At 43.0% G+C, this 11490-nt stretch overlaps 1 protein-coding gene across 18 annotated transcripts in view; it reads left to right on the top strand.

The window, feature by feature from the left end:
* The window catches only part of PTPRF (protein tyrosine phosphatase receptor type F), a 3404399-nt gene that overhangs the window by 3231997 nt on the left and 160912 nt on the right, over positions 1-11490 (top strand). For all 18 annotated transcript variants that reach the window (XM_044085436.1, XM_044085429.1, XM_044085440.1 and 15 more), the window contains one exon: positions 7269-7447. In XM_044085436.1, the coding sequence (XP_043941371.1) occupies positions 7269-7447 (179 nt within the window). The remainder of the gene's footprint in view (positions 1-7268; positions 7448-11490) is intronic.

The raw sequence follows: 11490 nt of genomic DNA, 5'->3' as shown, positions 1-11490 counted from the left end.
GAAGGGGGTGATTTTCGAGATTCACTCTTTTCCTGTCTCTTCAGTCTTTTTTACCGGCTTTTTGGCACTCAACACTTCCAAGTGCTGACATTTCAGTAGGGAGCCTTTCATTGAGGCAGTGCAGATGACACTGAGACTTTTGGAGTAGATTGTCCTTTTACTACTGCTTTTGAGCTCCTTAAGTCCTTTGTTATTTATTGTTAGTGGTATTATACGAATTTCAGTATAGAAATTGTATGAAAGGAATCTGAAGAAAGTCTGTTCTGGTGGATGCTTCAAATCAGAGTTTGTTTATTGCTGGAAGGGGAACAGCCTGGATGACGGTGGGGGGACTTTGCCATGCACCTCACTGTACTTGTATGTAGTGACTTTGAAGTTATACAGCATAGGGGTGTAGGAGTACGTAGTCTGACACGTAAGCCATGTCATCTCATTTCTGTGTTGCTGTGTACCCTGAAAAACAGATGTGCATCTGATGTACTTCAGAATCTGCTTTTGTAGATCATTAGTCTTGACAGTTGAACATTTGTCACTATAGTCCATCAACTGTCTGCACTCACTTTAACTTTTCAGTACTGTGTTCAGTCTGCACATACCTGCTGAAAGAACCCTTGAAGGTAACGCAGTTATGTGAAGTGCACATTGTGATAGTAGATTTTGCTACCGGATGCTTACAGCAGTTTGTCTGTTATACCTGGATGCATTCTTCTCTGCCCTTTCACTCAGACTTCCTTTGAAATTTTTGAGCTGCTGTGCTCTGGGCAGCAGGTCTCCTTTGGTCTGTGTATGACTTCATTGTTCTTGAAGATATGGGAGTACTTATTACTCTCTGTCACCCTGTTATTTGTAGGATTTTGCATGCTTCATATTTCTATGTAAGAAGCATTTCTGAAAAGGTCCCATGTTCATTACTTAGCCTTTCCGAGTACAGCTTTGATGTCCATGTTAACTGTTCAAGACCACTAGTGGTTCTGCATTTTTTCATGTGTGTCACACTGCCACATTGCCAGTTCTTCAGCTCTGTAACACACTAACAGTGATGAAACAAATCCAAAACTTTCATTGGTAACCAGTACTTAGCAGTAATAAATAGTCATACCTTTAAACTGGCCAGATTTTTTTTCTAAATGTCCAGATTTTTATCCCATATTTTTAGGTTGCTCCTCATAAAATGTGCAGTTTTGTGACAAATCATTGAAGATTGAAGTCAGTAAATAATGACATATTTGACTTTCAGACTTCAAACCCTTCAGAAATTGTATGTTAATGCAGATCTGTTATTCTTTCAACTTTCTAAGTTAAGAGCGATATTTAAAAATTGTCTCTGTTTTTTGGGCTTTTTTTCCCCCATTATTTTTCATCTTTATCCAGATTTCTTGCACTTGAGGTTGACAGGTATGTAGAGACAGTGCGTGGACTGGTCGGATGCTTTATTCACATATCCTGCACAGAAGCTGAAGGTTGGAAAGCACGTGCACAAGAGTGTAGATCTAAGCCCAGGCCTGGCTTCTTTTCAATGTCAACCATATTAACAGTGGCCTGTAGTCATCTCACTTATCTTTGAAGTGGTACAAGGCTCAGTGTGAGGGCACCCTGTCAACTCCCAGTTAAAGGAATGTGACTGAGATTTTGTCTGCCTCCTCCTGTCACTAACTGAGTCAAGCAGACACCCCTGCAGTGTGTAAGGAGTGGACTGTAGAGTTTCCAAGACTTGAACTTTTGTCTAGGGTATTTAATAGTTTTTGCCACCCAAATGCTTTCTGGTTATGGCTGATGTGCCTTAATTCTTCTTGTATGTCCCTACACTTAATTCTGGTGGCTTGTTCATTGTTTACTTGAATATAGTTGAGCAGGCGTGTGAGGGTGTAGTTCAGCAGTTAGTTATGCTACCACTACAATGCTGTGTGCTGGCCTTTCAATGTGTTATAGCACACCTGGTGTGCACCTCCACATCTTGTAGTTGGAGTCACTTGAATGATGAGCTTCTGCTTTTTTTCTGCCACTACTTCCCTTTTGGCAAAGATAAAAAGCATAGGCCTAAGGTGCCAGCTAAGGTATTCACTGCTCACCTCATATGAAGCCTCTGACAACACGTAGTCTCCTTTGCTTGAGACTGTGAAGCTAGTAAGAAGCCTTCCACTTGTAGCTCTTGGCCTGAGGACTCCTTAGAAGTCCACAAGTGTAGTACATCAGCTGTTAAGTGACCTTCTGTTGCTGTATTCTTTGACAAAGGAGTGTTTCAGTACTTGTCTTTAGCTGACATGCTTCCTTTTTGAGTATGTATTCTAAATGTTAGGTTGCCTGCTTAGCATAATATCCCCGACCATCCCCCCTGCAATAGGTGAGTTCTTATCTTTGGACAGGTTTAATAAAAGAGTCTGCATTTCCACTTTTTGTAGAGAAGGCCATAGAGTAAGCTGCACTCCCTGTCTTAGATAATCAGGAAGATAAGAAGCTGTAGGAATTGTGCCAGGCTATGCTAGATGAAATTTCAGAAGTAAGAAACTCTCAAGGGATCACTAATGTAAACAGTTAATTCCCAATAACAGCAAGCATCCAGGTACCAAAGCACAAATACCAGTAATCCACACTAGCACCTCTGTCAGGCGAAGCAATAAAGCCACGGATAAAATAGTTAATGAACACTCGTTTATTTTGCAGATTCCAACAGTTGCAGAACCACCAGCACTAACACAAAACACATAAACGTCTTAAAGTCTCCGTTTTCGTTTGTTACACTTCATCAGATGTGGGCCATCTGGAATAGGGTCCCACAATGCACTCGCAAAACTATTTCCTGTGAAATCAATTCAAAAGAAGAAGGGGCACGAGGGCTGCAGTTTTTCTCTACCAAACCTTCAGGAACCGTCCTGATCACTAATGGTAAACAGTGTCATATGTTTAGGAAAACCAAAGCGACTATACATCAAAGATGACAAGTCAGGCATGTGAACATTCTACCATCTCCAGTGGTCTTGTAGTTAACTCTCCTAAGAGAACTTTTTCTCAGTGGTCCTTTCCCCCCTAGGGTCATACGGGCGGGATGGTGATTGTCCTCCTTTGTCCTAGCTTGAAAAAAAACTGTCAGGTGAGGCATGTGACATCTGAACAACAGAGATTGAGGCCATATCCTAAAGTTGCGTGGACTTCTCTCTACATTTCTTCTAATAGACCATAAGTTTCTGGCCAAAGGAGCAACAGCAACTTTTTCACCAAGGAAGAGAAGAAGCTGATTCTCTTAAAGGTTTCTAAAGTCTTGGTGAAGGAGAGGTTCATACATTTCTTGATATGAGTGATTTCAGTCTTACCATTTATGAGAACTTCTCCATGGTTCCCCTTCAATCCTTTGATATGTTTCCTTTCAAATGGCTTTGGTATGATGACATTGAAAGACGTAATGGAGGCCTGTTGGCATCTTGGCAGCAGCACATGGGGGTTCCTGCCATTGCATTGGGTGAACAGCTGTTTCTGTGGCAGGTGATGTCTCCTGGGTCTCATACACTCTTCAGGGTCTTTATCTTGATGTTGATTGTGGTAGTGAAGGCACTGTAGAACAACAACATTCTTTTGTTCCCCTACCCAGAGAGCTGGTTGCAGTGGGCTCCTGTCCAGTAAAAATTTGTCACATTGCTTGTTATTTCTTTTTGTTTATGCATCTCACAATGTCCCTGTGCTCCCTAAGCTAAGCATAGGGGAGGGGTATGAAGTCGATTGACTACGAAGGACATCCCCTTGCTTCCACAAGGGACATTCCCTTCAGGCAGCCCTGCCTTCTTATAATGGGGGGATTAACATCAACAGATAAGGTTTTCCATGATTCTTATACTATATATATATATATTTTATGTAGAGGTAATGTTGGACGCATTCGTAGCTGTAACTACTCCCTTTGAATAGGACCCCAGAATTGTGTGACACAAATGGGTTGAGGCCTACCTCCTGTTGTGCTCTTTGGGGTTACAGTATACCTTTATGTGCAGCCTTATGTAGATCTCATGGTATCCTGTTGAAATTGTGAAGTCCAGATTTGCAAAGATCATGACTGTAAATGTGATTTTTAAAGAAATTATTTTTGCGGGTAGCTGTGCCCTTCTGCAAATACAACCCCCAACACTTCTGTATAAACTGTCTCTGAGACTGATGCACCTTGGGAATAGGTGGCCAAAACATAAGACAAAAGAAAAATCACCATTTTTGCTGTTATGATCCTCAGGAGCTGGTCTCAATTTCACTGTTAAAATGGTTTCCAGATCTCAAACTGGATGGTTTATTAGTAGTAGGTTCAGTGTCATTATTTCCTCCTAGAGCTCTTCTTTATGTCTGTATCATCTGCCATTCCTTAGGTATGGAAGGGCTCAGCATATAATCTAGAGGCAGGTTTCCCCTTTCTGCCCATCTTCCATTGCAGTCTGTCATGTCAGTCATATCTCTGGACAGGTAGTGACTCCTATTGGGTCCAAAGCTGATGGATTCCACTGGAGAGAGCATCTTCACATCAGTCTTCTGAAGCTGAAAGTGGTGGTGTGGTTGTGCAAACTCTAGATAAATGCCTGAAGTTCAAGTTTCTCCTAGTGAAATGAGACTGCATTGTGATACCTCCGCAATCAGGGAGGAGACACAGCTTATCCTGCTTGCTAGGAAGCAGACCATATTTTAGAATGGTCACCAAGGTGGGAAATTATCATGGTGGTGATTTATATTCCAGGAGAGTCAAATGTTCTTGTAGGCACCTGAAGACACACTGTGAGCCCCTTCTTAGAGCTGCTACTTGAAAAAGAATGGGCTAAGTTTCTGCATCCACTCTATCCACATGGGTTGTCAGTTGCATGTTGCTGGAAATCTAATTGGATTATAGTCAGTAAGGTAATGGACACACTGTCAGGGTGTTGTGGCCATCACTAATTCATGTTTTTAGGAATGAGTCCATGCTAATCACTGCTGCCATAGCCACCTGGAAATTGGTTCATTCCTTTGCCATGTGTTGTAGTTTGAACGTAGGAGTAGAATTATCATTTCACCAAGCACCGTCATTTTGTAAGGGTCTTCAGATGCAGGGCAGGTTTTGGACAGGCAGAGTGCTTAATGGATTTTTTGAGAGCAATATTTGCTCCTCTGCAGCATTCTACAGCCATTCTACCAGGTACCACACATCTACTATGGGTCTGCCAGTTCTCCAGTTTCTCCCTTGGACTCTCCTTCAATGCAGCGGGGGCTTTTCATAGATCCTGAAAGTGTCCTGGGGGGTCTGGCAGCTACCTTCTGCTAGGGACAGTATTTTGCTTTTAATCCCTACCATGTTACTCCCCTTCCCAATTCAGCAGTCCAGGAAAACATGCAAGAGCTGGGTGTGCAATGGGGATGTGCACTGTATCGCTCTGCCTCTGCGGCAGCTGAGCCATGTCAGCTACCCTTAGTCCTCCTTACACTCTACCCCCCTCCATGCATCATCTGCAAGCTTCACCAGGGATCATTGAGGGGGAACACTCACACAACCACCCATCCCTCACTTCCTGTCATTCCTTCAGTCGCCTGAGCCACTGCTTGAACCCAGATTCACTGGGCTGTAGTCCTGTGGATTTTGTTTTCTTGAATGAACTGTTTTCTTTGCTGCGTGCCTGTTGTGATGACTATTGTAATGACAGTCATGATGTGTCCTGTTTGACAATAAGTCCTGCTGATGTCTGGAGTAGGAGACGTTTATGGAGTAGTATATGTATCAAGCCTATTGTAGTATATTTTCAGTAGTGTGGTCATAACATTGGGACATCTTTTTTTCACTGACATTCCTTCATTTTTCTTAGTTTTTCATGTTTGTAACTGCAGCAGTCTTTCTATTCCTACTCCAGCTGTATTTCAACACTAAAAAAAAAGACACTGGACATTGAAAACAACATAGCTGAATGTACTAGACTAACACTGAGCATGTTTAAGATGGTTTGGATCCCCCCACACACACACACTCTGTAGACTACCAACAGAGGTTCTGTTGGATTTTAGCACCTAACTGCTTTAACATAGTCCTTTGAAGAGTCATTTGCCTGAAATCCCCCCCCACTTTTGAATAATAGCATATATCCTCTGCCAACTCGATTGGCTTAGAAGGATAAAACCCTGTATGCAGTCGAGACAGTACAAGTTTGATAAGTGGCTTGGGTATCTACTGTGTTTGGGATGGGGGTGATGGGCATGCCTGTCCTCAGGCGGTTGGAATGAGATCATCCAGTACCACATTTCCTCTAAGGAGGGACATTGACACAAGGATGGCCCAAGGCAGTCAGCCACCAAACCCTGAATGTAATAGCCATCATCAGAGGAGAAAACGATTTCAATGCATTTCATTGAAGAGGACAGTTTCAATAGTGATGTGGGTCATTTGGCCCCACTAGGAAAGGGGATAGTTCTGTACTTGAAAATGTACCTTCATTGCCGGGATGATAGTGAGGGGACAAAACACTGATAAGGCTGCCTGTATAATGGGCCTCCCCAGCCAGTTCTTGCCATCACTGGAGGATACTCAAGAGGGAGGAACAAGTGGGTGTGGCTGATGGGGAGGTTTTAGTGGTCAGCAGGAGCAGTGGGAAAAAGCATATATTAAAAAAAAATACATACCCTCAAACCACTTCCTTATAATTGCCCACTGTTCACCCCTTGCCCTTTTTTAAATTCTAGCCCTGGGCAGTTGTCTTTTAATGCCTGTCAGTCAGTGTTGATACCAACCAGTTTGAGTTCTGTTATAGGATCCTTTTCTGTGTGGCTTCCATTTCTTTCCCATTCAAGTTGAGTCAAAACTGTGCAGCAGTATCCAGCATCTCCCCATCTCTATGTATGTGTCCCAAGACCCTCCTTTCCTGATCATGCATTTTGGCCCCATGTGGATGATAGCAGTCAGTGGCTGTTTGCTTTTTTCCAGTCTGCATTTTGCCTTTCAGCAAATCAAGTCCATTTCTGAGCTTGGTTTGTTTACATGAAGTCCTAACTACTATAATTGCAGGCAAGTTGCAAAGATCACCTGTTAAAATCTGCTAAACTCTGGTTTGTATGGTTCAATTCAGCCCTTGAATTATTATGTTTATTTCTCACTAACTGTTGCAGTTTGTATTACTGCTTTATGGTGACTTTTAAATGGCTTAAAAGTGTTCATTACTGACTTTTGGATTGTACATTTACTTTTCAATGAAAATTCTGACTTTCTAACTTGTATAGTTTGTTGGTTTTGTTTAAAAATTAAATCTAGAAATCACTGCCAGTTCTTTTTCCGTACTTTGTAGCGACTTGCCAATTCCAAAGCACATACCTCACGCTTTATCAGTGCCAACCTCCCCTGCAACAAATTTAAGAACCGCTTGGTGAACATAATGCCATATGAATTAACAAGAGTTTGCCTGCAGCCCATTCGAGGAGTAGAAGGGTCAGACTACATCAATGCCAGCTTCATTGATGGATACAGGTCAGTAACATAAAACATGAACATGGTCCACTTTGAATCTGTCACAGGTTTAATACTGATAAAGAATGGACAAACTACTTACCTGTTCTATGCTGCAGAATTCTATGGTTTTGGTTTTGGTTTTATCGCTCTTTAATATCAGTCCTAACAGGGAAGTAAATATTGTGGGAAGAAATAGCCAGGGAATTGTTATGGCTAGGCTTGTATAGGCCATAGGGCCGATAGCCTAGCACCAACCTATGAACCTGTTGCCCATTTTACTGTGAATGTTTAATTTACTAATCCCCTGGAATGCTAAGACATGGCAGTTAACAGTATTTACCTTTACATGCTAAAAGAATACAGTAGGAAAATATAAAAGGGTTGAAATTCAGTGGCAACCAGTAAGGAACCAAACTACTCCTGAACTTTAAGTAATCCATTACATAGTGTTTGTGACCCTGAAAGAGATTATAATGAGTCCAGATATTGCAAGTAAGCATTTTTTGTTATAACATTGCAGGAACTGTTATGATAGAGTCCATTGTCACTGCTCTTTGTGCTGTTGGTTAAATAGGCATAGTTGCAATTTTTCAGGTAAATTGAAAAAAGCTACACTTCTAGTAATACCTCCAGGAGCAGATTAGGCAGTGAGTAACTGATTGTGGGAATGTAACTAGAAGAATATGAAAATAACAGGATTTTCTGCATTTATGTACTTTGATTGTTTTCATTATAGTTTACTCTGTTAGCCACATTTTATTTTGCACATATTTTTTTTCATCAATACCTTTTTTACTCAGTTTTATAGTGACTCTGAATGTAAGAGAAAGTGCAGCTTGATGGTGGTGGTGGTGGTCGGCCTTTCTTATTGCTAAGTGCAGTAGGAGTCATGATTTCTGTAGATAGTTGATGAATTATGCCTGGTTTAAAGAATTTCGAGGAAGTTGAGAAGGGTCTTAAAGTGCTTGGCACCACTGATGGCCTTCTGCAGGACTCAAGGGATTCAAATATTCCCTTACCTAGATGACCTCCTTATCCAGGCAGATTGCCCAGAATCCCTGCAATGCCATCTACAAACAGTAATATGCTGCAAGCACTGTGTTTCATGATAAACTATCTCAAGTCCAACATGAACCCTTCGCAGGACCAAATATTCCACCGGTGCTGTATAAGGACGGATGTCATGAGGGCCTTTCTGCCACCTCAAAAGGTGGAAAACTTAAGGCAGTACCTGCTCACTGTCGTTCAGGTCACAGCCTTGACTGCCAGGCAGTACCTCAGACTCCTGGGTCATATGGCATCGACCATTCCCATGTTGCCATTGGCAAGGCTCCACATGAGAAAGTTACAGTGGTACCTTAGGTCTATATGGACACAGCACTCTCATCCTCTAGAGTACAAAATCCCCTTCCTACCTTGTCTCAGGAAAGAGATTCAGTGGTGGCTGAATCAAGTGAACTGCAACCCAGGACTCCCCCTTACAGGCTTCCTTGCCAGTACAGGAGATGTACATGGATGCTTTGTATCTGGGATGGGGAGCAGCCATGGGTTCCCTAAGAGTCTAGGGCACTTGGCCGGACTCCATCAAACAAAAACATATCAAAGTCAGAGAAATGAGAGCAATTCTTTGAAGGCCTTCCAGCATACGCTGAAGCAGGGTCCAGTTTGTTCACAGACAGCACTACAGTTCTGTGGTATGTGAACAAGCAGAGCGAAACAAAATCCTATTTGCTATGCAGACTAGCTCTCCAAGTGTGGGAGCTTGTCACAAAACTGGGAGTCACTCTACAGGCAGTGTATATCCCTTTAGAGCAGAATACCCAGGCAGACATCTTGAACAGGTCCATGTAATAGTCCCACGAATGGATGCACCACAGGGATGTGTTCCTGGACATAGTCCACAAATAGGGTACACCTCAGATATGTTTGCCTCCCCTATGAACAGAAAACTTCCATCCTTTTGCACCAGGCAATCCAGTCCTATGTCAAGGGCAATGGATGCCTTCTCATTCTGTTGGAAGGGGATTTTTCTGTATGCATCCACCCCCCCCCCCTTCTCATTTCTTCAGAAAGTCTTACTGAAAATCCAGCAGGACAAAACGAAAATCATGTTGGTGACTCCCTTTTGACCAAGGCAGTATTAGTTCTCCCTCCTTCTGCATTCAGCCAGGGCAATCACTACAAGTTAGCTCACAGAGTGGACATACTCACACAGACAAGGTATCCCTAATCCATCCCCACCTACAATCTCTAAACCTTACCCTGTGTGTGATAGAATTCTGATCCCTTGCAGACATGTTTACAATGAGGATGTGCTCACAGTCCTGCAGGAGGTCAGGAAACACTAGGAGGTATTACATGTCTAAATGGAAAAGATACTCCATATGGTGTCTACAGAGACAGGTGAACCCTTTTCAGGGTGATGTCCCCTTGGTACTGACATACCTGTGTGAACACTTGTAGACAAGGTTGGCATACTCCTATGTTAAAGCCCACCTTGCTGCTATTTCTGCTTGTCTGCCTCTGGACCCCCCTTTGGCATCTCGCTTGCAAAGTTATTCCTAAAGGGAGTGCTGCATCTCAGGCCCTCCAGGAAACTTGTCCCACCACCATGGGGACCTGAATTATGTTCTGGAGAAGCTCATGGTGGCCCCCTTTGAACCATCTTCTAAAGCCTCTGTAAAACACTGCACTTGGAAAACGATTATTCTAGTAGCCTTGACATCAACTAGAAGAGTGTCAGAGTTGCAGGCTGTCATGGCTATTCCCTCGTTCTTCACCTTCCACAAGGATAGGGTAACCCTTAGGACCCAACCCTTCCTTCATCTCCAAGGTGGTCAATGAGCTGTCCTTAAACCAAGCTATTCACTTTCCCACCTTCTTTGCCCATCCCCAGATTGACAGTGAGAGAGTCTTACATTCCCTTGATCTGCATAGGCAGCTTAGGTTTTACCTTGACAAGACCATGTCTGTCAGAAAAACAGACCAAGTGTTTGTCTCCTTTCATTCCAGGTCTCTGGGGAAGGCAGTGTCAAAGGAGACAATTTCTGCCTGAATTTCCAGGGCAATTTCCTGCTGCTATGCCTACCATGGGAATCCTTAGAGTCTAAGATTAAAGCACACTCCACTAGGGCTATAGCTTCATCTGGAACTTTCTTTAAAGGACTGGACACTGTCACCATTTTAGAGATAGCTACATGGACCTCTTTCCACACCTTTACCAAACATTATAAATTGGATCACATTTTCATATCCAGGGCTCTATTTGCCAGGGCCGTCCTTCATGGATTCATAGAAAATAGTTCAAAGACTCCTCCCTCTTCTTTCCTTTGAGCTTTGGCACTCACCCAAGGGTTTTGAATATTGCAACATGAGAATAGAAGGACATAGAATAGTTGTGTAAAATCTTAGCATAACCATAGAGATGCCCTCCTCTTCCATGTTGCAGTATTCCTTCCCTCCCTCCTTCCCCCTTCTTCCACTAAACTGCCCCTTCTTGGATGACACTGGACTTGTACAGTTATCCTGGGACTGGGGTCCGACTGGAGCGCTCAGTTCTGAGGTCTGGTACGTGCAGACATAATTTTTTATGGCCCACCTTCCCTTAGCCAACGTTAGACGTTACTCTCTGTAATCATAGAAAAACTCACTTAAGCTAGGCATCAACTCCTATATCACTAGGTGGGTTGCAAACTGGCTCACAAATAGAACCCACAGTGTGAAAGTAGCTGACTCCAGGTCAGTCTGTCAACCAGTCACTAGTGGAGTCCCACAGGGTTTGGTCCTGGGTCCTCTCCTGTTTGGTATCTACTTCTCTGAAGTTCAGGCCAACATGAAGGGACTGTGGCTGACAATGTTCACAGATGTTTTCAAGTTGGGAGCCATACTCCCCAAGTGATATTGACATCCTACAGAAAGGCCTCACTGAGACCAATGACTGGTGTCAGAACTATGGCCTTAAGCTCAATGCCAAAAAATGTGTCATCCCCTGTGGGAAAAACATGGTTCCCATGAATTACCACATCGATGGTAGTCCACTGAACACAGAAGGCAAGGCGTTG

This window comes from Protopterus annectens, chromosome 10.part0, assembly GCF_019279795.1.
Source record: "Protopterus annectens isolate FY-2018-M chromosome 10.part0, PAN1.0, whole genome shotgun sequence".
NCBI lineage: Eukaryota > Metazoa > Chordata > Ceratodontiformes > Protopteridae > Protopterus > Protopterus annectens.
Note: the sequence above shows the minus strand (reverse complement) of the source record. Positions and strands in the feature narration are given on the sequence as shown.